The sequence below is a fragment of the Pelophylax lessonae genome, assembly GCF_965119305.1.
Source record: "Pelophylax lessonae genome assembly, chromosome: 9".
Taxonomy (NCBI): domain Eukaryota; kingdom Metazoa; phylum Chordata; class Amphibia; order Anura; family Ranidae; genus Pelophylax; species Pelophylax lessonae.
The window spans coordinates 80,588,224-80,615,068 of record NC_138776.1 but is presented as its reverse complement, the minus strand read 5'-3'; the positions used below and the strand labels follow the sequence as shown (position 1 = coordinate 80,615,068).

Here is a 26,845-nt window from a genome sequence, read left to right as displayed (position 1 = left end):
CATCAACCTCAGGGAAAACAGGAGTTTGGTTGCTGGAGCCTGAGCAACCCAATAGTCCCGTGGGAAACAAAAGGTCTCTTCCAGGGCACCTGACGACACTAGGGCACCCCCCACCAAAAGACTCTTGGCATGCTGCCCACTTTTTCCGGGCAGCCACTTTCAAAGTTCCAGTTCTGGGCGGCAGACCTCCACTCGGTCCAGATAGATGGACTGACCGTGATTCCATTGGGTCCTGATGGATTGAAAGGTTTTCCACAGATCCATCCTGAATTGGTTTCGATATGGTTTGGGGACAAAGAGGAAGTCCCATATGGCCTCATCACACCAAGATTCTCTCTTAGCCTCAATCTGAAGCATGACCTCCCATGGAGCGTAGGAATAATCGTACCCATACTCCAAGGCCACCTTCTTCTGCAACCGCCATTGCATCCTGGAAAATCTGGAAAGGGTTTTCCGGTTTCCTCTCCCAGCTGGAGAAAATGGGGTCTCTTCTCGTTTAATGAGAGAGTCGTAGGCCTCATTCTGATTCCGAGCCCTAGCATAGTTCTTGGGTGGGGTTAGGTCAGGGACCCGATTGATGTTGGCCGCACAGAACCCCAGATTCTTGGCGCACTCTCCTCACACCACAGAATCCCAGCTTTTCCAGGCTCAGCTCCACACCTGGCTCACTAGGCCGACTGCCTGTGACCACTTTCCTCACTACTGCAGAAGGAACAACAGCCGTCACCCTCATCCTGGGACTCTGCTTCCAGCTAAAGACTTATTATTATTATTATTATTTTTTTTTTTATAGAGGGGTTTATACACTGATTATACACTGATCAGCCATAACATTATGACCACTGACAGGTAAAGCGAATAACATTGATGATTTTGTGTCAATGGCATCTGAAACGAGGTGGGATATATTAGGCAGCGAGTGAACATGTTTTCCCTGAGGTTGATGTGTTGAAAGTAGAAAAAATGGGCAAGTAACAATATGAGTGTTTGTCACGGAACCATGAACCAGACGTACAACAACAGATAAGTGAAAATAAGAAGGCTTTATTGAAAATCAAGCTGTAAAGCAAAAGTCCAAACGGAAGGCGAAACCGAGGCAGAGTCCTCGCGAAGCCAGAGGTCAGGAACCAGCAGGGTAGTCAGACGAAGCCAGGATCAGGAACCAGCAGGGTAGTCAGACGAAGCCAGGATCAGGGACCAGAAGCAGCAGCAGTCTTAGAAGCATGTGAACACAGGAGGACCAAGCAAGGAACTGAAGCCACAGACCTCCTATATATATGAGCTAGGCATCCAGCTCCTCCCAGTGGGAAGGAGGAGCCGCAGGGTGGGAGGCTACAAGAAACCCAGAAACCAAGATGGCCGCCAGCACATGTCAAACGAAGGAGAACAGCAAGAAGGTAAGACCATGACAGTACCTCCCCCTCAAGGGCCCCTCCTCCGCGGAGTAAAGAACGGTTTCTGAGGGAAGCGTGCGTGGAAGGCTCGGAGCAAGGCAGGAGCATGGACATCTGCGGAGGGAACCCAGGAACGCTCCTCTGGACCATAACCACGCCAATGAACCAAAAACTGCACCCGACCGCGGACCAGGCGTGAGTCCAGGATATTGCTCACCTCATACTCCTCACGATTGCCCACTTGGACCGGACGGGGCCGAGGAACCGAGGAAGTGAAACGATTACACACCAGTGGCTTCAACAGGGAGACATGAAACACGTTGGAGATCCGCATGCCAGGAGGAAGCGCAAGGGCATAGGCTACCGGGTTTACCCTGCGAAGCACTCGGAAGGGACCAACAAAGCGAGGCGCCGGCTTGGGAGTGGGCACTCGAAGGTTGAGGTTGCGGGTGGACAACCATACACGGTCTCCGGCCTGGTAGGAAGGAGCAGGCGCTCGTCTGCGATCAGCCTGGAGTCTCTGGCGCTGCGCAGAAGCCTCAAGGGACTTCTGGATCTGTACCCAAGAAGCACGTAGGACGGAAAGGTGATCCTCCACAGCTGGAATATCCTGGGGAGAGAATACCTCCGGTAACATGGCAGGTTGGAACCCATAATTGGCCATGAAGGGAGACGTCCCAGAGGAAGAGTTCACTGCCGTGTTCCTGGCAAACTCCGCCCAAGGCAGGAGGTCAACCCAATTGTCTTGGTGATCGGAGACATAGCAACGAAGGAATTGTTCCAAGGCCTGATTGGATCGTTCTGCGGCCCCATTGGACTGAGGGTGGTAGGCCGAGGAGAAGGAGAGATGAATCCCCAACTGGGAGCAAAAGGCGCGCCAGAACCTGGACACAAACTGACTCCCCCGATTTGGAAAATCGATCCACAATCATGAGAATGACCGTATGGCCTCGGGATGCAGGGAGGTCCACAATGAAATCCATCCCCAGGTGTGACCATGGGCGCTCCCCGGTGGCTATGGGTTGCAGAAGGCCCAACGGAAGGTGCCGAGGGGACTTACTCTGGGCACAAACGGAGCATGCCGCTACATATGCGGCGATGTCGGAACGTAGGGAAGGCCACCAGAACAGACGTGAAACAGCTCAGGACAGCTGATTCTTTCCAGGATGCCCCGCGGTCTTGGAGTTATGGTAGGTTCGCAACAACCGAGTGCGCAACTCCTCAGGCACAAAACATCTGCCGTTGGGTCTCTCAGAGGGAGCACCAGATTGAGCCGCCAAAATCTGCTCACCCAGGGGAGAGGTCAGGCTGGTGCGAATGGCGGCCAGGATCTGATTCAGAGGTATGACCGAAGTCGGAATCGACTCCTCCCTGGACAGGTCGGAGTACTGCCGTGATAAGGCATCCGCCCTGATGTTCTTGGAACCGGGTAGGTAGGAGACCACGTAATCAAAGCGTGACAAGAACAGAGCCCATCTGGCCTGACGTGGTGTCAATCTCTTGGCCTCAGAAAGGTAGGTCAGATTCTTGTGGTCCGTCAGAATGAGGACCGGAACCACCGAACCCTCGAGCAAGTGCCTCCATTCTTTAAGGGCCTGCACGATGGCCAATAACTCCCTGTCACCAATCTGATAGTTGCACTCCGCGGAAGACAGTTTCCGGGAGTAAAACCCACAAGGAAGCAGAGGACCCTCTGGTGTTCTACGCTGAGACAGAAGGGCGCCTACTCCCGTCTCAGACGCGTCCACCTCGAGGACAAAGGGCAACCCAGGGTTGGGATGCGACAGAATCGGAGCCGACACAAAGGCGGACTTTAGAGCCTCAAAAGCTCGGATGGCCTCGAGCGGCCAGACCTGGGAATTACTGCCCTTCCTGGTCAGATCCGTGAGAGGCTTGGCTAGCATGGAAAAGTCCCTGATGAACTTCCGATAATAATTGGCGAAGCCCAAAAAGCGCGGCAGGGAGCGAAGACCACTGGGCTGGGGCCACTGTAAGACAGCCGAAACCTTCTCAGGATCCATGGAGAACCCCTCAGCGGAAATGATGTAACCTAAGAAGGTTACCTGGGATCGGTGAAATTCGCATTTCTCAAGCTTACCGAACAGCTTGTTCTCTCGTAACCGTTGCAACACTCGTCTGACATCCAGAATGTGGGTCTCCATGGATTCAGAATATACCAAGATGTCATCCAAATAGACCACCACACACTGCTGCAACAGGTCACGGAAAACATCGTTAATGAATTCCTGAAAGACTGCGGGCGCATTGCACAACCCAAAGGGCATAACCAAGGATTCATAATGACCGGACCTGGTGTTAAACGCGGTCTTCCACTCATCACCCGCCTTGATCCTTACGAGGTTATATGCCGCCCTCAGGTCGAGTTTGGTAAAGACTGTGGCCCCTTTAAGGCGATCGAACAGCTCGGAAATCAAGGGTATCGGGTAAGCGTTCTTGATCGTGATGCGATTGAGACCCCTGTAATCGATGCAAGGCCTCAACTCACCGCCCTTCTTTTTCACAAAGAAAAATCCAGCCCCTGCCGGGGACGAGGATTTGCGAATGTGTCCGCGTGAAAGCGCCTCCTTCACGTACTCCTCCATGGCCTCATTCTCCGCTACCGACAGTGGATAGACCTTGCCACGAGGAGGAACGGCACCAGGTTGTAACTCGATGGCACAATCGTATGGGTGGTGCGGAGGTAGGGCAACCGCGCTCACCTTATCGAATACATCCCGGTACTCCTCGTATTCAGGAGGCAACAGAGAGTCCGAGGAAGTACACAGCAACTTGACAGGCCCATGGATGCAACTAGCCCCACACTGCGGTGACCACGAGAGGATCTCGGCCGATCTCCAATCGAAAGTCGGATTATGCTTCTGGAGCCAGGGGTACCCCAAGACCACCGAGTAGTGTGGAGACAAAATAACCTGGAAGCAGACCGACTCTCTGTGAACGGCACCAATGGCTATCCCCACTGGAAGGGTCTCATGAGTCACGTGTGGCGGCAGAAGGGGTCTGCCGTCTATCGCCTCAAGAGCCAGTGGAGAACCTCGGGCCTGCAGAGGAATGGAATTGGCGGCAGCGAACACACTATCAATGAACAAACCACCAGCACCAGAGTCCACCAATGCCTGGGTCGTCACTGAGCCCCCGACCCAGGAGAGGACAACAGTGATCAGTGGTTTGTCAACACGGGAAACCGGGGACGAGGAGACTCCACCCAAGATCTGCCCCCGACAGGATCTCAGGTGCGAGCGTTTCCCGGACGGTTCGGACATGCCAACCGAAAATGCCCACCGAGACCACAGTACATGCATCGACCCTCGCGTCTCCGGAGTACCCTCTCCCCCTTGGACAGGCGAGCAAAGCCCAGCTGCATGGGTTCACCCCCAGCCAAGTCATCCCCAGGAGGCGTGGGAGGAGAGGGAGGCACGGGTGGGACAGCAAAGGTAGGCGCCAATCTGTTAGGAGGTCTCCGCAAACTCTCCTTAAAGGAAGGTCTCTCCCTGAGTCTGGTGTCAATCAAAATCAAGAAAGAAATAAGAGACTCGAGCTCCACTGGTAGGTCCTTAGCTGCAACCTCATCCTTCAAGGCATCCGAGAGACCATGAGAGAAAGCAGCGACCAGAGCCTCATTATTCCAGCCCACCTCTGCTGCCAGGGTACGAAACTCAATGGCGTATTCAGCTACGGATCATGAACCCTGTCTGATGGACATAAGGAGCTTCGCAGCAGAGGCAGCACGAGCCGGCACATCGAATACCCTCCGAAGAGAAGCAACAAAACCGGAAAACTCGGCAACCACCGGATTGTTGTTCTCCCATAAAGGGCTGGCCCAGGCCAAGGCCTTGTCCGAGAGCAGCGAAATTAAGAAGCCCACCTTTGATCTCTCAGTAGGAAAGGCATGTGGCAGCAACTCGAAATAAATGCCCACCTGGTTAAGGAAACCTCGGCACTGAGTTGGCTCTCCCCCAAAGCGCTGTGGAAGGGGGGCAGAACCGGTCATACCCCGAAACACCGCAGGCGCAACAACAGGTGTCGGGGTAGACTCTGGCGCAACAACCGGAGCGGCAGTAGGAGCGGGCCCAGGAGCGACAACCGACCCATCGGCAACGGGAGAGAAATGAGCCGTGCGTTCAAGCAGGCTTTGCAACGCCACGGCGAACCGACCCAACAGGTGATCCTGCTGATCAAGTCTGGCAACCAGCGTGGGTAGCGAGGATGGCCCTGTACCGTCAGAATTCATGGCTTGGTCCTAATGTCACGGAACCATGAACCAGACTTACAACAACAGATAAGTGAAAATAAGAAGGCTTTATTGAAAATCAAGCTGTAAAGCAAAAGTCCAAACGGAAGGCGAAACCGAGGCAGAGTCCTTGCGAAGCCAGAGGTCAGGAACCAGCAGGGTAGTCAGACGAAGCCAGGATCAGGAACCAGCAGGGTAGTCAGACGAAGCCAGGATCAGGGACCAGAAGCAGCAGCAGTCTTAGAAACATGTGAACACAGGAGGACCAAGCAAGGAACTGAAGCCACAGACCTCCTATATATATGAGCTAGGCATCCAGCTCCTCCCAGTGGGAAGGAGGAGCCGCAGGGTGGGAGGCTACAAGAAACCCAGAAACCAAGATGGCCGCCAGCACATGTCAAACGAAGGAGAACAGCAAGAAGGTAAGACCATGACAGTGTTTTTAGCATTGGCCAAATTGTAATGGCCAGACAACTGGGTCAGATCAACTCCAAAACTGCAGCTCTTGTAGGATGTTCCCATCCCAGTCTCCAGTGGTCAGGACCAACCAAAAGTTATCAAAGAAGAAAAAATGATGAACCGGCAACAGGGGTATCCAAGATTCATTCATATGCATGGGAGGCTGGCATGTGTAGTCAGATCCAATTGAGAAACGACTCAAATTGCTGAAAAAGTTGATGCTGGTTATGATAGAAAAATGTCAATGTCACATAGTGCATCACAGTTGGTTGTGTATGGGGCTGTGTAGCTGAAGACCAGTCAGAGTGCCCATGCTAACCCGTGTCCATAGCCAAAAGCACCTACATTGGGCAGGTGAGCTTCCGAACTGGACCATAAAGCACCAGAAGTAGGTGCCTTAGAGGTGTTGACTTTGCCCCCAAATTCGCCAAATCTAAATCCAATCCAGTATCTGTAGGATGTGTTGGCAAAACAAGTGTGATCCATTGAAGCCCCACCTTGTAACTTACAAGATCCACTGCTGATGGCTAGGTGTCAGATCCCACAGCATACCTTCAGAGGTCTAGTGGTGTCAATGCCAACATTGGAATACTAGTCAGTAGCAGTAGGCAAAGATGTATTTGCTTTGAAAGAATATATCACCACCAATGTTGGGTGTGTAATGCATCCCCTGTAGGAGCCACTGATGAATAGGGATCCCCCACCCTGCACAGCCAGGCACATCAAATTTCCACAGATGCTCATGAGTCAGGAAAACAGTCAAGCAACCTCAACTCTTCAGGGACACTTCAATTATATACGTAGTCTGTATATACACTCCTCAGCTTCCTCCAGCACCTCACTTGCTTGCAGAACAAAATCACAGATCCAGCTGGCACACTGTTAGTTGATCTGACAAAAAGCAACCGTCAGATAAAGCAAAGACTATTTACAGGCAGGGGCCGTGTGCCCCTCAACTGTGTAGCAAAAGTCAGTGTCCAGCTTCCATCTCTGTGGCTAGTGATTCCAGCACCACCTCTTCAGGCACTGCCAGCCCCCCTTGCTGCAGCTGATCCTTTCACTAGCCCACCTGACAACCTCCTACAGTCCTGCCAGATTGCACACTCAGCCACCTTGGCTGACCTCTCCCTGGAGATTTCCCAGATGTGCTGACTCTCTCCCGCTGTATTCACACCTGCTTCCGTGCATCCAGGACAGGACTCCGCCGTGTGTTATAGAGAACCCCTCCAGCACACGAGCCCCAGGCTGGAGGTAACCCCCTCCAGACTTGGGGGTGGGTTACCCTCAAGGGCCGTTGACAGCCTCCTCAGCACTCCATCTCCAGCTTCCATCTAAACTCTCCTGCCCCTGCTGGGCTGACCCTAAGTATAAAAAAAGGGCCTACTCCCTGTGAGCCCGCTTGCTGGGGGAGTGGCTTGGGCCCTCCTCAATATTCTAGGAAGCTCTTCCTCTTGCCATTCTTCTAGAAACTTCTCCAAGGTTCCAGCAAGTAGGGGGAGGCACCAGAGATGCTACCCGATGAGTCACCCAGTCTCACTGAGTCACTTGCCCTGACCCAGATTAAGCCAGCCTGGCTCTCAGCCAGGATAACTTACCTACACTAACAAAACTTCTAGCACACTAAACTAGAGGGTCCTACAGGTGTCCCATGTGTGAGGATGTTGCTACATTATGTACAGTATAACTATTAGAAGGTTTTTTTTTTTTACATTTAAGAATGGGGTGTCTTTGAGGCTGTACATAATTTTAAAGGGTGCATTGACTAAAAAAAAAAGGTTGAGAAACACTGTTATGGCTGATTGATGTATATAAGACCAGAAAGAGGGACAACTGGGAAGGAAAATATACAAGGATTAGGTTTTAAAGAGACTTTCTTTCCAGATGCTGGACTGTTGAGAGCTATGGGTTTGGTTGTATAAGCATGTGTGTATTTCTTTTTAGGTAATAGGCCGGCAGGAGAGCCAACAAGCGGCGTATTATCAGGTAGAAGAGAAAAAAAAGAAGAGGAGAAAATAATACGAAGTTATTTTCCTGAGACCCTCCTTTTTGAACTTATAGCAGTGGGGTAAGTAAACCTCTGAATTTTAGTAATAATAACGCTTAAGAGAGGTAGTACCCAGCAATAAGGTAATGAAATAAAAAACAGAACAAGACTTCATCAGCAAAGGAACATCTACAATTGTTTTTTATCCGTTTATTAACAAAAATGAATATTAGAAATGAGAACAATTACATATATAACTGGTTTTATTTTGTTTTATTTTTACTATCCACTAGGCTACTTTCTAGCGAGCTCATAGGTGTCTGTAGTTGTTTTCTACCTATGTTAAGAGAATAAGAGCACATCTGTTTTTTATGATCTGTCATGTGCCTGATTTCCTTCCTTTGATCAGGTAGACATACTCTAAAAAAGAAGTAATCAGTTTACAATAAACACAATGCCTGAGGTATATTTAAATGCAGGTATGTGTGGTTGGGGTGCAGCATGGTGCTGCGACAATAATTTCCACAGTCAGCTGCAATAATAAACTTGTATTGAAGCAATGCAGCAACAGTTCACAACAATCCTGGTGTGAAGACTGCCTAATCAAGTGCACTGTGGACAATGCTGGTTGCTGCTAGAATGACAGCTTCTGTAGAGGGGGAAAGAATGCGGCCTGGCCATTTTGTGCCCAATTGGAAAGATACCCGGAATAAATGCGACCCTACGCTTTCCCTCCTCATCAGGAACCTTTCCCTACTGCTAGTACTGTCCCTAACAGAAAGGGTACCTTTCCTTGCAGTACCCACTCCCATAAAGCGTGCCAAACACGGGAGACAGGGCCTTAAATATGCTTTGACTGACCCAAGATTGCCACCAGAGTCATGGCAACAGCATCCAACCAGATTGCTTCCCCAGTGACCCAGGAAAACATAGAGGAACCACGTTCCTCCTGACTTCCTCTCCAGCTGCAGAGTCACAGCGGTTGAGCACCACCTGCAGTGGAGAAATAAACTGTACCTGCCTACGCTCCCCCCTCTTTAACAGATGCTTTTCTCTGCATTGTAATATGGTAACAATACCTTACAGAGATAAAGAATCACAATGAACATTATGGCAGGCAATAAACAACCAGACAACATAATCAGAATGTCTTGCAGCTCTTAGCTACTTCATATTCCAAGTCTCTTTAAGAAACCTGTCTTAACTTGCTTCAATGTGATTATGGAATTACTGTTTTTCCACTTCCTGGTTGAGTGAGGCACTGGTGATGTAACCCTGGCCTAACAGATGCATCCTGGAAAGTTCTTGTCACATGCTCTAGAAGGCAGATCCAGAGTTCAAGGAAGAAAGGGGAGATGGATTGATATGTGCTTAGTAAAAATGGCAACCCTTTACAACCCACGGTTTATATATTTACTGCCGCAAGTACTGTCCCTAATAGACGGGGTACCTTTCCCTGCACTACTGACTTGCATAAAGCACGCCAAACACATGGCCTTAAATAGTCTGCTCTGCCTGACCCAAGATGGGTGCCAGAATCAAATGGGGCAAAAGCATCCAACAGATCACTTCCCCATTGACCCAGGAAACAATACAAGGACCATGTTCCTCCTAACTTCCTCTCTAGCTGCAGAGCCGCTACGGTTGAGCGTCACCTGCAGTGGAGAAAATAAACTGCACATGCCTACCCATGGAACTACTTGTAACTAGAGTTGATCGAACACCTGGATGTCCTTGTTCGGCGGGTCCGGCCGAACTTGAAAAAAAAGTCCGGATTCGTGACCCGAGTCAATGGTGACCCGAACTTTTGAGCACTAAAATGGCTCTAAAACAAACATGGAAATGGCTAGAGGGCTGCAAATGGAAGCAAAATCATCTTAAGAGCATGGCAAGTGCTCTGCAAACAAATGTGGATATGGAAATAACTTAAAATAACATAAAAATAAAAAATAATAATCTTGAATGATGTAGGAGGAGGATGAGGCCCATATGGAGTAGGAGGTTGAGGTGGCAGTGGATATGGCGGTGGATATGGTGGTTTAGGTGGAAGCGGCGGTGAAGGAGGAGGACGAGGTAGCCAACACTGGTTTTGGTTTTTAATTACATTTTTTTTTAAATTAGGGTAGAGTAAGAAAGATCAAACACAACAATGGCTGGGTAAGGCCGGTATACATGTCTATTCTGCACAAGGTACAGACAAGTCCTGTGGGATCCATGCCTGGTTCATTTTAATTAACATGAGCTTACCCACATTGGCTCTGGACAGGCGGTTGCGCTTGTCTGTGATAACGCCCCCAGCCGTGCTAAATACACGTTCAGATAATACACTGGCTGCAGGGCAGGCCAGCACCTCCAAGGCGTAAAGGGCAAGCTCAGGCCATGTGCCCATCTTGGAGACCCAGAAGTTGAAGGGGGCAGACCCATCATTCAGTACGTCTAGGCGTGTGCACACATACTGCTCCACCATGTTAGTGAAATGCCGCCTCCTGCTAAGATGTTTCATATCAGCTGGTGGTGCTGCTGCTTGTTGTGGCGTGCTGACAAAGCGTTTCCACATTTCAGCCATGCTAACCCTGCCTTCTGAGATGCTGGCGGTGCCCTGGCTGCGTTGGCGACCTCTTCCTCCTCCTCTGCCTTGGCCTTGTGCTTCCACTGTGCCCCCGCTGTCAGGTGGAAATGCCACCAGCAGCGCGTCTACCAGGGTGCGTTTGTACTCGCGCATCTTCCGATCACGCTCCAGTGAGGGAATTAAGGACGGTACATTGTCCTTGTAATGGGGATCCAGCAGGTTGGCCACCCAGTAATCAGCACAAGTTACAATATGGGAAACTCGGCGGTCGTTGCGGAGACACTGCAGCATGTAATCGCCCATGTGTGCCAGGCTGCCCAGAGGCAACGAAAAGATGTCCTCTGTGGGAGGTGTATCCTCTGTGTCCTCCGTATCGTCCCAGCCATGCATCGGTGATGGCCATGAGCTGGCCTGGGTGCCACCCTGCTGTGAACATGGTTCCATATCCTCCTCCATCTCCTCATCCTCGTCATCCTCCAGAACTGTGCCCCTGCTGGACAATTGTGTCCCTGGCGTTTGTGGGTGCAGGAACCCACCCTCGGAGCCACTTGCGAATGACTGCCCTGAAAATCTTGGAAATGATACCTCTTCCTCCTCCTCCTCATCCTGTGCCACATCCTCTTCCATCATCGCCCAAAGTGTTTTTCAAGAAGTTATAGAAGTGGTATAGTTAAGCTGAGAACGGCGTCATCGGCACTGGCCATGTTGGTGGAGTACTTTAAACAGTGCAACAAGGCACACAGGTCTCGCATGGAGGCCCAGTTATTGGTGGTGAAGTGGTGCTGTTCCGCAGAGCGACTCACGCATGCGTGCTGCAGCTGAAACTCCACTATGGCCTGCTGCTGCTCCCACAGTCTTGCCAGCATGTGCAAGGTGGAGTTCCACCTTGTGGGCACAACACGTATGAGGGGGTGAGCAGGAAGGCCGAAGTTACGCTGCAGCGCTGACAGGCGAGCAGCAGCAGGGTGAGAACGCTGAAAGTGCGCACAGACGGCCCACACTGTCTGCAGCAGCTCTGACATATCAGGGTAATTTCTAAGGAACCTCTGCACCACCAAATTCAGCACATGAGCCAGACAAGGGATGTGAGTCAAACCGGCTAGGCCCTGAGCAGCTACGAGATTTCGCTCATTATCTCACACCACCAGGCCGGGCTTGAGGCTTGTGTACATTGTGGAGATGGTTGTTGGTGACTCAGGTGGTGGTGTTTCTGGCGGATCCTCTGTTTGTGGGGTGGCAGGTGCCACTGTCACTAAAGAGGTGGATGAAGAGGCCGAGACTGCAGCAGCAGAAGAGGAAGCAGGAGGAGCCAGAGACCTTTCTTGGTTTTTGAGGTGTGCACTCCACTGCAGCTCATGCTTTGCGCTTAGATGCCTGGTCATGCAGGTTGTGCTCAGGTTGAGAAGGTTTATGCCTCGCTTCAGGCTCTGATTGCACAGCGTGCAAACCACTCGTGTCCTGTCATCATCACAATGTCTGAAGAACTGCCATGCTAGGGAACTCCTTTGAGCTGGCTTTAGTGTGCTCGGTCCCTTGCTGCGTTGGGCAGTAGCAGGCACAGTGTCTAGGGCACGGCCACTCCGCTTTTGCACCCTGCTCCCTCTTCTGCTTTGCTGGTGGCTCTGTGCGACCACCACCTCTTCCTCCAAACCACTCAGGTCACCTGCATGACGTTCATTCCATGTGGGGTCGAGGACCTCATCATCCTCCACATCGTCTTCCACCCAGTCTTCACCCCTGCCCTCCTTGTCGGTCTCCACAATTCGGAATTCCGCAGCAGTTGGCACCTGTGTTTCGTCATCATCCGAGATGTGCTGCGATGGTCCTCCCATGTACTTATTTTGAAACATAAGTGGTTGGGCATCGTTGCACTCAATCTCTTCCACTGCTAGGGCAGGGCTAAGTGGATGGCCCTGGGAAGCCATGGTAACAGAGTCATCAAAAAGAAGAAGAGACTGCTGCATGACTTGAGGTTCAGACTGCTTGGCTGATTTGCAAGGGGTGAGGTGAAAGATTGATGGACATCGGCTGCAGGTGCCAACTCTCACCTTTCAGCAGAGGACTGGGTGGGAAACAATGTGAAGGAACTGGAGGCACTGTCAGCAACTAGAGATGTCCCGAACTATTCGCCGGAGAACAGTTCCCGGAGAACATCGCTTGTTCGCGTTCTCCTCGGCGGGCGAACATATGCGATGTTCGGTCCGTCCCTATACATCATCATTGAGCAAACTTTGACCCTGTACCTCACAGTCAGCAGACACATTCCAGCCAATCATCATACCCTCCCTCCCAGACTCTCCCACCTCCTATAAAAAAGCAAGGACAGCATCCATCTTAGATTCATTCTGAAGCTGCAGAGTTAGTTAGAGCAGGGAGAGCGCTGCTGCTGAATTAATAGGGAAATCATTAGCTAGGCTAGTGTTCTGTGTCCACTCTTGCTGTAAGGACAGCATCCTGACAGCACCCCAAAAAGCCCTTTTTAGGGCTGGTATATCAGTCTGCTTTTATTTATTTTTTTCTATATATATACACACTGTACTGTGTGCAAACCACTCATATCGGGTGGCACGGTACCTTGCAGATAAAAAAGTCATTTAATTTTTACCCTTTAACCACTTGCGGACTGCTCACAGCCTGTGAGGCTCTGGGGAGGGAGCACACACCTCCGGAGGCGCGCTCCAGCTCGGTCACGGACCCCCCCACGCGTGTGACCTGCGGACCCGATGTCCACCGGTCACTCGGCGGGGGAGAGGGAGAACAAGCCGCCTGTCATTCTCCCCAGTGTAGAAAGGATGATCACACGGTTCTACTATGTAGGACCGTTGATCATTATTCCTACACCTCAAGCCACAGCCAATCACAGTTAGAATCACGCCCCTAGGGACACACACAGCCCCTCCCTCTCAAATAAAGTTAACCCCTTCACTACCAGTGTATTTTTACAGTAACAGTGCATATGTATAGCACTGATTACTGTAGTAATGTCACTGGTAACCCCAAAAGTGTCAAAAATGTCAGTCAAGGGTCCGATCTGTCCGCCGTAATGTCGCAGTACCACAAACAAAATCGCAGATCGCCGCCATTACGCGTTAAAAAAAAAAAACAACAAAAATGACAGAAATCTTTTCCTTTGTTAGTAAACGCGATAACTTTTGCGCAAACCAATCAAAATACGCTTTTTGCAATTTTTTTTTACCAAACATAGGTAGCATAAAACAAATTGGCCGAAAATGTTAAAAAATTTTGATTTTTAGATTTTTTTGGGGGGGAATTTCATATAAAAAAAAATGTGAAAAATATTGTTATTTTTGCAAAATTGTCGCTATTTTTTTGTTCATAGCGCATGATCAAAAAATCGCACAGGTGATCAAATACCACCAAAAGAAAGCTCTGTTTGTGGGAAAAAAAGGACGTCAAATTTGTTTAGGTACAGTGTCGCATGACCGCGCAATGGTCCGTTAAAGTCACGCAGTGCCGAATCGCAAAATACCCCCTGGTAAGGAAGGGGGTAAAATCTTCCGGGGCTTAAGTGGTTAATATAATTGCAGTTGCCTGCCATTGTGTGTCAGGCCCACTGACTGAACTGTGCCAACTGCCAGTGCCCACCACTCATATAGGGTGGCACAGCACCTTGCAGATAAAAAAATTAATTTAGTTTTTCCTCTGTAATATAATTGAAGTTGCCTGCCAGTGAGTGTCAGGTCCACAGACTGTACTGTGCCCACTGCCCAACACTCATATAGGGTGGCACAGAACCTTGCAGATAAAACATTCATTTTATTTTTCCTCTGTAATTTAATTGTAGTTGCCTGCCAGTGAATGTCAGGTCCACAGACTGTACTGTGCCCACCGCCCACCACTCATATAGGGTGGCACAGCACCTTGCAGATAAAAAAATAATTAAATTTTTCCTATTATAAAAAATAAAATTCATCCAGAAAAAACAGGAACTGGATTTTTCATTCGAATTTCAGTAGCGCAGGGATGGTGATAACCTCTTACCAAATAAATAGGATGATAACCTATACCAAAATATATGAATCAGATGTGATAAATATAAGCATAAAATCATAAATACATAAAAGCATGAAATCACATCAATAGGAGTCCATAAAGTCCATAGGTATAAAGTGCATAGAGCAGTGCAAACATGAAGGATCACAGGTGCGACTTATGGGGACCACCCTTGCTTGCCACCACCACACAGTGCCGGGAGAAGTATCTGAAATTCAGACTCACTATAAATTTACCAGGAAATCTTCCAGAGGAGTCTTTGCAGCACAAATCAGAGATCTGGAGGAAACCTGATTTTACTATATGCTGTTGTTGCCTAGTCCATGAGAGTGGTTAGGCATAGGCGTCTGGTGAGTCTGAATTGAGTCTGGTGAGTGTGGTGGTGGCAAGCAAGGGTGGTCCCCATAAGTTGCACCTGTGATCCTTCATGTTTGCACTTTCATTGCTCTATGCACTTTATACCTATGGACTTTATGGACTCCTATTGATGTGATTTCATGCTTTTATGTATTTATGATTTTATGCTTATATTTATCACATCTGATTCATATATTTTGGTATATGTTATCATCCTATTTATTTGGTAAGAGGTTATCACCATCCCTGCGCTACTGAAATTTGAATGAAAAAGTCAGTTCCTGTTTTTTCTGGATGAGTTTTATTTTTTATTATATTTACTCATTTAAGTAGCAGCAATTTGTGTTATTTGTGTTATTCTGTCAGGTTTGTGTTACCTGTATTTCCTAAAGTGCAGTGGATTACAATATAGTCTATTAATTTAGTACAAGTAGTGATATTTATATATTTAATTTTTCCTCTGTAATATAATTGCAGTTGCCTGCCAGTGAGTGTCAGGCCCACAGACTGTACTGTGCACTAAAACATAACGGGCAATAGAATGGTTTCTCGCTTGGAACTCTATTGGAGACGTCTTCATACAAAACACTTATAAAAGTAGAGGGGTAATCTTCCCCCCTCCCAAATGCATTTTGCCTAGGTGGGGCTTAATCATAGAGGCCTTTAAGTTTAAGACCCACATGGTTGAAAAGCTTTGGGGGGTTTTCTATGGGTGGAGAACTGAGCTGAAGTCAATTCTCATCATCTTTTACTATTTTAACTTTACAGTCTGCTGATCCTGTGTGTGGCTGAGTGCTGTTTTCTTGCAGGCCACTTAAGTTTGTATTTTTGAATTATCTGTTTACTTCAATCTGATAACACACACACACAAATACACGGTATATGATAATTTCTATGATTTTTAGGACGGATGGCAGTGCTGAACTCCATAAGAAGACTCCAGACACTATCACAGACTGGATTGGGGGAGCAGTATGTTTGGGTCCCACTGGATTTGGCCTGTCTCCTCCTGCCTCACTGCGGGTCTTCCAGCCATTCTTTGTGGATCTCACCCTCCCGTACTCTGTAGTGCGGGGAGAAATATTTACCTTAAAAGCTTCAACATTTAACTACATGAAGAACCCTATGAAGGTAATAAAAGTGAGAAAATGAATGTCACATTGTGAAAAATATACTTCCCCCTTACTTGGCTAGCAGCAAATATTGGTAAAAGATTTAACTGTTTTTCCAAACTCTTGCAACTTTTGATAACTAAAAAAGATTTTTACCAATTTTACATTTCATACTTTGATCCCACTATAACCAAACCTGTAGATTTTTCCAGCATGTAAGTGGTAGAACAGTTTAAGTGACCCTTTTGTTTCTATTCCAAGAGTTTAGCAGGAAAAATAACCAGCCAATCATGTTTTTTTTTCTTATAAATCAGCAATGCTATGCTGGTGAAGCGTTTATAGCTATAGAAAAGGTAACGCTAAAGACTAATGTGTGTAGCCTGAAAGCAGAACTGACCAGGGTATGACCTGGGCATTGGCCTGTTTCAGTACCAGCAGATTTACTGTATCCCCAGTGGAGCAAATTCTGAGAAATTCTATCACATCTAAAGAAAAGAAAATGATTTTCTAAAGTTATGATTTATGTGAGCATGAGTAATGGGCCATACACACTATACAATTGTCTATAGATTTTTTTCCTTTAGATTTACCAAAACCATATAATATGAAGTCAAATCTAAACACTATCAATTTGTATGCAATCAGGCAGGTCCTTGTACTACATAGTTGAAGGTAAATCTAAAGGAAATCTAACAACAAAAGTTGTATAGTGTGTATCCAGCTTAAGACTTGATGAAATCCAACAGAGCAATATTTTTCTATTGTGCAGACAGCCATCACAGTGTAGTATGATGAGCCTCAGAGACAGGGATTAGAGTTACCTGAGGTCTAATAGTTGTTATAATACTGACAATACTGACAAATGCCTGATGAAAGGCTGATAAACCATACTTTGGAAATTCCTTGTAGGGGCTGCTGGTAATAGCTGGCTCTTCCCAAGTAGTACAGAGGCTGCCCATCTCTGCTAGCACCAGTCCACACATGCCAACTCCAATAAATCCAATACATTTTAATATTTATTGCTTGAAGAACATTAAACAGGAAAGGGGTTAGGGCATGATACTTCAAAATGCCTGCACAGTAACAGGAGGACACTTTACACTAAGCTCCCACTTCAGGATTCTGCTGAGGTGAAAGGCCAGTACTCAGAGACCCTATGAGAGCTTCCTTAAGTTCATAGCTACTTCTGGCACTTATATCCCAAAAGCACACAGTCACCAGGGAGCACATATCAGGGTCATTACTCACAAGTCTCCAGGACAGCAGCACACCTTCTAGCTTCCTCTGGATATGATCCAGTGAGGAAACAGTCCTTCTCCAGACTAGATCCTTTATGGTGAAGCTCCACAACTGGACCCTTCAGAAAGATCACTCCAGGTCCTCAGCTAGGCCACAGCTGAGACCTCAGATAGCAGCATTTCAGTCCACAGGCTGCTTCCTAGGGCAGTAGCTCCAGAGGCTTTTGAACCCTCGCTGCTGAGAAAAGAACAATCTCTCAAAGGCTTCAAACTATTTATCACCTCTCAAGCCACCCTCTGGATGCCCCCTTCCAGTGATGGACTAGGGTATGAAAAATATCCAGGCTGGTTATTTGAATCTCCCTGCCCCATATTCTGGAAGCTTCTTCTAATAGCAGGTGGAAGCAATCAAACTCCCAGCCTGTGAAGCCCTTAACAGACCAGAACAAATTTTCACTGCTCCCTTGACTACAAAAGAAGCCAAAAACTAAAACTAGCCCTTTATCCTACACAAGGAAGGTACTACATGAGGAATCAAACGTATGCTTAATGCATAAGGTCATTAACCACTTTACCACCGGAGGATTTTGCTGTCTTACGTCCAGGCCACTTTTTGCGATTCGGCACTGTGCAACTTTATCTGACAATTGCGCAGTCATGCAACACCGTACCCAAACAAAAAGAGCGACAATTTTGAAAAAATAACAATATTTTTCACATTTTTTTATATGAAATCCCCCCCCCAAAAAAATGTAAAAATCAAATTTTTTTATCATTTTTTTTATCATTTATTTTGATTGGCATTTTTTGTGTTTTTTTTTTTAACGAGTAATGGCGGCGATCTGCGATTTTTTTTGCAGGACTGCGACATTGCAGCAGATAGATCGGACCCTGGACTGACATTTTTGACACTTTTGGGGGTACCAGTGACATTACTACAGCTATGCTGAACCCTGCAATCTGACCCTGCCTGTCACTTAGGAGATCCGCCCGCTTTGTTTACACAAGCGGGCGGATTTCCACACTAGATCCCCGATGATCGGGGAAGAGCAGTGGTGATCACTGCCACTCCTCCCCTGGCCCGAAGCCTCCGGCGGCGCTCTCGCGCCGCCTAGAGAGGGGAATGTCTGGTGACGTAGGTCTACATCGCCAGACGATAACGAGCCACTTTGCCGCAGTACAGTCAACGTGACTGGTCGGCAAGTGGTTAAGTAAAAAAGTGACTTTAGGCCTAATGGTTACCCTAACCTTTGCTCCTAAAATCTTACAGATGTAACTTAGTGGTTTTCTGGAGTGGGTCTTACCCGATGATGCTTCACTCTTATTTTCTCATGCTTTCCACAGCCAGGGGGTGCTTTCTGTGTTATTCAGAAGCACAGACTGGCTGTCCTTTGCCCAGGCAGAACCAGTGTTGTGCCATGCCAGGCACAAGGTCCATTTTGGAAGGAACGCACTCCAAAAAACGGATAACTATTAAGGGACTAAAAATGTTTTAGGAGGTGCACAACCTGAAGAACTAGTGGACCATCCTAAAGTACATGTTTGGCATGCTCTTCTTTAATACTATGTCTCAATGTCTTGTAACAATTAAAGGTGTCTACAACAGTAACTTGTATCGTTAGTCGCAAAATGGTTCATTGAGTGCCAAGCCTGTTGTAAAACAAAAGTTTCTTTTTTTTTTCAGATTCAGACCACACTGTATATCAGCACTGACTTAGAGGAAATGCCATGTGAAGAATGCCACCACAGCAGCTGTATAGGAGCAGACGAGAGTGAAACCTTCTCCTGGAAACTAAAAGCCAAAGCCTTGGGTAAGATATCAACCTAAAAATCAGAGGTAGGAATAGGTAAATGTGCTAAGAGTTCCTCTTCTGGCTCATTGGGCATCATGGAATGGAATTTATAGTAAAACATCTGAAATTCTCAGCTAACACATTTTATAATTTATACAGCTAAATTTTATAAGAATGTGCTAAGTGTTAAAAACTGAATCACCAGGCCAAAGACTCCTTCACCTTTGTATTTCTGCTGAGTGCTTTGCAGTGCACCTTCACACAGGATCAAATCCCTTTTCCACCAAAATGCACTTTTTGATTTTTTTAAATGTTTGATATAGGTTACTATACAGATTATGTTATATATATAATAATATTAGCCTTATCTTTTTTGGCCTTATAAAAAGATACTTTGTTCTTAAAGCAGAACCCCCCCCCCCCAAATAAAATGCTAGTTTAGAGAGAGTGAATTAAAGCAGAACTCCAGCTCTACCTTCAGTTTTGCATAGTTGTAATTGCTTACTCTCTGATCATTACACACTGTGCGCTTCTAATATTGTGCATTAGAAGCTGCAGCAAATCAGACAGAGCCCACCTCATTTCATGGCTGGAGAACACGTAGCATTATCTAGCTTCCCCCCCCCCCCCGCTTTTTTTTTTTTTCCCTGGCCTGTCCCTCTCATTCATTGGACTTCAGTTCTTTCAATCATGGAAGCTTAGAATCACATGTAGATGTTACCCATCAAAAATATTTTGATATTTGCATAACTCCTTCAGGCCTCTTGCACACTGCAGCTTGAAAAAGCTCAGTACAGCTTCTTTTTTTGCTACTGAGCTAAAATACAGCCCATTAGTTGTAATGTGCCCTGCCTATGCACACAGGCGCGTAAACAAGCGCTGTGCATTCTTCAGGAAAAAAAAGTAGAAAAATCAGCTTTTTTGGTAAGTAATTTACGCCTCATGTGCGCAAATACGTGTGAATGCGCACAAACCCATTTACATATTTTGCAAACCAAGAACGCGAGAATAAGCTTTCGCGCATTTGCGTGAAATTGCGCAACCGAATATAGGCGAAAATGTGTGTAAGTATGCGCAAATTCATTTAAAAAAAAAAAAATTTGAAAAAGTAGGTGCTCAAACAGGAGTATCGTGTAAGAAGCTTTAAAAAGCTAGTCCACTGCTTATATCAGGACTGGGGGCTCTTGAGAGGAATTCTGAGGCAATACTGAGGCAAGATGCTGAGATGTTTTGAGAAGCTATGTACAGCACACTCCTGACTCCTTCCACCATCCATGATCTGCCTGCATCAAATCCTACAAAAGTGCAGGACAGTACAGGAGTGCATTCTTGCAGTACTTGGGATCCTCGGCTTTCTCAGGATTCTTCGAAAAGGCCCAGTGATATCCTCAGTGCTTACAGGAAGCTGTTATGTAAAACTTGTGAATATAATAACGTGCAAATGATGTGCTGTGCCACTAATAACCTATCTACCAGCTGCTGCAACCACAAACTGTGTTCTCACACTCCTTAATGTAAAATAAATATATAATATTGTTCAAAAATATTTTTTTTTCTTGAGCAGCGGAGCCATATATTTATATATTTGGGATATAAAACTATATTTAGGCAGTGAGGGCTAGATAATAAATGGAGACCATCATCAGCACTGTGCAGTATTACAGGCCTCTTACCAGTGACCTTCAACATGGCGGTATTCAGAGCACTGTGCATTGCAGGCCATCCATCAGACCTGAGACCACTGTCCTGAGCACTGTGCAACATTACAGGCCTCCTTAGACCACAATCCAGAGCACTGTGCAGCATTAAAGGCCTCCTCAGACAACCGTCTAGAGCATTCTGCAGCATTACAGGCCTCCTCAGACCACCATCTAGAGCACTGTGCAGCATTACAGGCCTCCTCAGACCACCGTCTAGAGCACTCTGCAGCATTACAGGCCTCCTCAGACCACTGTCTAGAGCACTGTGCAGCATTACAGGCCTCCTCAGACCACCGTCTAGAGCACTGTGCAGCATTACAGGCCTCCTCAGACCACCATCTAGAGAACTGTGCAGCATTACAGGCCTCCTCAGACCACCATCCAGAGCACTGTGCAGCATTAAAGGCCTCCTTAGACCACCATCTAGGGCATTCTGCAGCATTACAGGCCTCCTCAGACCACCGTCTAGAGCACTGTGCAGCATTACAGGCCTCCTCAGACCACTGCCTAGAGCACTCTGCAGCATTACAGGCCTCCTCAGACCACCGTCTAGAGCACTGTGCAGCATTACAGGCCTCCTCAGATCACTGTCTAGAGCACTGTGCAGCATTACAGGCCTCCTCAGACCACCGTCTAGAGCACTGTGCAGCATTACAGGCCTCTCCAAACCATCCAGAGTGGCTAAATCTTTATCTATGAGTTTGTTCACACCTTAAAACCATAAATAATAATATAATATTTGATTTTTTTTTACTTCAGGAGTATATAATGAGTTTGGAAATTCTATAGAAATGTTTAAATAATGCATTACAATTTACCTAAACACATTAGATTTTAGTTGACTGAAATTATTTTATTTCACTAAAATGTACTGGAGATTTTAGTTGACTAAAATGACTAAAGTGTGACAGTGCTGAAAGCTGAAAATTTTCCTGGGCAGGAAGGGGGTAAAAGTGCCCTGTATTGTAAAGGTTAAAGAAGGTGTCATATTCCTTGAATCAGGTCAGCTGGGAACACACACCACCATATTCTGGGCCTTGTAGTGCCTCCCAAGAATGTTTCGTAAATGTAATGCTTACTATATTTGTTTTCATTAGAATTGGTGTTACAGGCTTTGCCATGCCTGTGCACTCTGGTGTACACCTTTTTTATGTGTATATTTTTGGCTATTTTCTGCTGCCTGGGTTTCCTTTTGTGTTGGCTGCCCCATAGTGCTGCTGGCTTCGCTCCTCTCCCCTCATGTGCTGCGGAGGGATGTTTCAGGATGGAGAGCAGGGAAGGGACTGGTAAATATTTAATGTGCCAGCCCCTTCCTTCCCTAAATGAACACAGTAAACACACTCGCTCACTGTGCACATTTATAACTGAAGAATAGTAAACTGTCTACTATGCTTTAGTTTGTGAATGAACAGGAAGTCACAAAGCACAGAGCACTTCCCATTAATTTGCTGCCCCGTACAGCTGAGGCTGCAGAGGAACGCGTGTGTTTGAGCTTTGAGGGGCACACCCTATTGCAATAGGCTGTGAAAACCTATGTACATTCCATAGCTTATGTTTACTAGTAATGAGAATCTATGCTTCCTTATAGGACAAGTAAACATCACAGTAAAAACTGAGGCTCTGGACACAAAAGAACTGTGCAACAATGAGATTCCAATTCTCCCTAAGCAAGGAGGCACGGATACAATTGTCAAGTCTTTACTTGTTCAGGTCAGTATGTATCAGGCAAGCAGTATTCTATGGTGTCTGGAGAATCTAGGAACATATGTCACCTTTCTATTCACCAGTGTCCAAACTTTGCAATGCTGTCCAAACACAATTTCCCAAAATTTCAGTTTCCCAATCCAGCTAATATTTTGTTCTCAATACTGAAGGACATGGTAGGATTTGAGCACCATCAAAGTCCAACCTAAACCAAGCCATCAGCATATGGACCTCCATTTGATAAAGATGTAAAGCCTATTCACAAAATATATATATATATTTTTTTTACTGGAAGTTTGTTGTGTTGCTTAAGGCAAATGACAGATAACAGCCAAAGATTTTTGTCACCAGTATACAAAATTTGATGTGCTGTGGTACAATGGATAAGGGGTCAATTCACTAAGAGTTAAATAACGGCAAATTAAATGTGCTAAAATAACGAATGCGGTAAATCAGTTGTGAGAGTTCAATTCACTAACAATTTAGCGTTAAATAATGAATGTGGTATTTTTTTCAATTGTTCGATAATTTATTGCACGTGTCAGTGGTTAAGGGTTGTTTAAGGTCATTTCCTTTTAATATTTTACATTTTAACATGTTTGTTATTTTTCTTTTGCAAAAAAAAAACTATTTTTTAATCTAACATTTTTTTTACAGTAATGTGTATTTGGAGGCATTGAAATTTATGTCTCCTGATGCTTGGTAATCCAAGCTCCTTTACTAAATCCAAAATGCCATAGTTTCAAAAAAAAAAAATCTGTTTTTTTTATGTAAATGTCCTACTAGGGCTGTTGAATGTGCTCTTTTGTATGTTTTTGGCCCAATTCTGTGCTGCTGCCTATGTTTATAATGCGGAAACTAAAGAAAACTATATATATTTTTATAATTTTTTTAAACATTTCTATTTTTCATATTTTATATCCAAGTTTAACTTGTTATAATGGTGTAAATAACCAAAAGCATTATAGTGGCCACTTTAAGAGGTCACTTCTAGCAGGAGTAATTGTCATGGTTGACATACTCCATCGTTGCAATTTTGTAAACGTTTACTTTAAAAAATGTAAAAAAAGTTCTTGATGTTAAATTTCAGCCGATGTTTGCATTTAATTTTCACTGGACATAAAGCCTTTTTGATTTGATACAAAAATAAATAAATACTTGTGGACTATTGATGTATAATGCCACATTTTTGTGTCTCCACTGCTGGTGGAATAGTGTCAACTTTCTGTGTGTCCTCTGTGGGTGGAATTAGACCCCTCTCTGAGGGTAGTATTGCACCCTTTTCTTTGGAGGAAATAGTACCCCTTACTCTGGGTGTTCTGTGGGTGGAAATTGGCCCCTTTCTGTGTGTCTTTTGTGGGTTGAATTAGGCCCCACTTTCTGGTACCGTCCTGCTTACCACCACCAAAAGGGTGGTATTAAATATCGCACCTTTTTTTAGTTTCTGTTTTGTTTGTGTATTGGGCAATTTTTTGCGATAATTATCAACAAATATCTTTTTTATTGTTTACCGCAAAAATCGTATTATTTTTAATTGGACTTTATTTACCGCATGCAATAATTTATGAAAATGAGTAACATGATCCCCTTACCACATGCGGTAAAGCTTAGTGAATTGACCCTTAAGTCATATCACCCAAAGATCATAGTTGGTCATAGGTATACCACATTTGCACTTTTTCCAAGTGGTTGGTTGTGCTGCTAAATTCCCAATTCCTTCCCTCAGAGGACTAACGTACATACAAATTAGCAACATCCTCTTTACCTAATGAAAAACAAGGTGTCATCATAAATCTTTGTACAAAGGTACCAATGTCCTGGTTAGTTTAATCTACAAAAAAATCTGGAGGCAATAGGACTTTAAGGGTACCGTAAAACCAAACATACACATTGGATATAAAATGTATAAATGTATTGTAAAATTATAAAACCATCAATCCATACAGTTTCTACAAAAGACAAATCATCTGGAAGCATACAGTACATTAAAGAAGCTCTCTATTGATACCGCAAGGACCAGTATGCAGCAGTTCACCACAATTAACTTATCCTATTAGGTATTGCCTGACATGTTTCAGCCGCTTCCTCAGGGGTCTTTTAGAGAAGGTTCCTGTATATTTATACAAAATTATTTTTCTTCCAAATCTAGAAGGTAAAGAACAATATAAATACATTGCAGACAAGTTACAAACAAGTTTTCTAACCAGACCAAAAACATAAAGTATGGCATAAAATAATATATTATAACACTGCACATACATAGCTTGGTGGTGATGCAGCTCCTATGGTGACATCGTACCCAGGATAACCTCTACTTTGTGCCAAACCTTTATCACCACCACAACAATACATTATGACCTAAATAATCCCACCACTATAGTTTAACTTGTTTTAATGCTGTAAATAACCAAAAGCATTACAGTGGCCACTGTAAGAGGTCACTTCTAGCTGGAGTAATTGTCATAGTTGAGTGGCATAAATCCAGGGCCTTCTCAGTTTGCCGTACAGAAGGAGCCATTTAAATTATGACATGCCAATGTGGAGCTTTCTTCATTGGCAAAACTCAGCGACAGTTTGGCCTGAGAGTTGGGGATCACACTTATTACTCCGGTGGTGGTAAGGTTGTGACCCCAGTGACCAGACACATTGGTCTGTACCATAGGTACCATACAGAGATGGTCTATTTTTTTGTTGCCCATTTATGTTTCTTTGACCCTCCCCCTTTCTCTGGATGAGGTTATCATGGGTACAATGTCACCATAGGAGTTGCATCACCACCAAGCTATGTATGTGCAATGTTATAATATATTATTTTATGCCAGACTTTATGTTTTTGTTCTGGTTAGAAAACTTGTTTGTAACTTGTCTGCAATGTATTTATATTGTTCTTTACCTTCTAGATTTGGAAGAAAAATTATTTTGTATAAACATACAGGAACCCTCTCTAAAAGACCCCTGAGGAAGCGTCTGAGATTCCGTGAAACATGTCGGGCAATACCTAATAGGATAAGGTAATTGTGGTGAACTGCTGCATACTGGTCTCTGTGGTATCAATAAAGACATCTTTAATGTACTGTATGCTTCCAGATGATTTGTTGTCTTTTGTAGAAACCATATGGATTGATGGTTTTATAATGTTACAATAAATTTATACATTTTATATCCGATGTGTATGTTTTGTTTTACGGTACCCTTAAAGTCCTATTGCCTCCAGATGTTTTCGTAGATTATCCTTTTTACCTATTTAAACACCTTCAAAACAATCACAATAAAAATAACCAAGTCACTGAGTGATATGGAAGTGAAACACAATTTTAAGGAGAATTTTCTTTTGTGCCACCCCTTTATCACCACCGCCACGATACATTAAAACCTAAATAATCCCACCACTATCAGATACAACTACCTTACATAGCTTTGTAGATACTATGGGGGAGGCTTACTAAAACTGGTGAAATCAGAATCTGGTGCAGCTGTGCATAGTAACCAATTAACTTCTAACTTCAGCTTGTTCAATTAAGCTTTGGGAATAAAACCTGGAAGCTTGTTTTTTTTTTGCAGAGTTGCACCAAATGTTGCATTCTCCAGTTTTAGTAAATAACCCTTAATGAGACCAGATAATCCTGGAGACTTTGCACAATGCAGTAGGCAGCTCTAGGAAATGGCTGATCAATTTATTTATTGAAGTGTCTAGAGGGCATTACCTAAAATAAGGCACTCATCTTTCACAGGACAAAAGGAGTTTCTTTAATTTATGGACATGTAGTACAGAGAGGCGTTTTTTTGCTGTAAAATTATGCTATTATAGAACTATAATTTTTTAATGACTATTATATATGCAGAGAAAATACTATTTTTAACAAAACATGCTATATAATTGTTTCTTTTACTAATCTTCACAGCCTGGAGGTATCCTAGTGGAGAAATCTTTTAGCTCTCTGATGTGCGTAAATGAGGGAAAAGGTGAGGAATATCTGAGCAGGTTTACAGAAATAGTTTGTGGTGCTCATATAAACTATTCCGAAGTTGCCTTTTTTTTTTATAAACTGCAAATGAAAGCTGGGATCCTATTGGTTACTATTGAGAAATAAAGTTTTATTTGTTTTGGACAGATATTGTTGTACTTGCTTAGTTTTTGGGATAGGATCCTGGTTTTGCATATATTAAAATGTGTTGATACATCAACAGTGCAAAAAAAGGCTGTTAAATCTATTTAAAATGTAAGTCCACCAAAAATTATATTTCAGTTATGTATGTCTGTGAGATAAGTTA

General features: G+C 45.2%; 1 protein-coding gene across 1 annotated transcript in view; it reads left to right on the top strand.

Annotated features, from left to right (window-relative positions):
• LOC309563305 (alpha-2-macroglobulin-like) overlaps positions 1-26,845 on the top strand; it is a 233,640-nt gene that overhangs the window by 165,035 nt on the left and 41,760 nt on the right. The window contains exons 13-17 of the mRNA XM_082267704.1: positions 8,044-8,167; positions 15,932-16,157; positions 19,061-19,187; positions 22,458-22,579; positions 26,476-26,536. Of these exons, the coding sequence (XP_082123830.1) occupies positions 8,044-8,167; positions 15,932-16,157; positions 19,061-19,187; positions 22,458-22,579; positions 26,476-26,536 (660 nt within the window). The remainder of the gene's footprint in view (positions 1-8,043; positions 8,168-15,931; positions 16,158-19,060; positions 19,188-22,457; positions 22,580-26,475; positions 26,537-26,845) is intronic.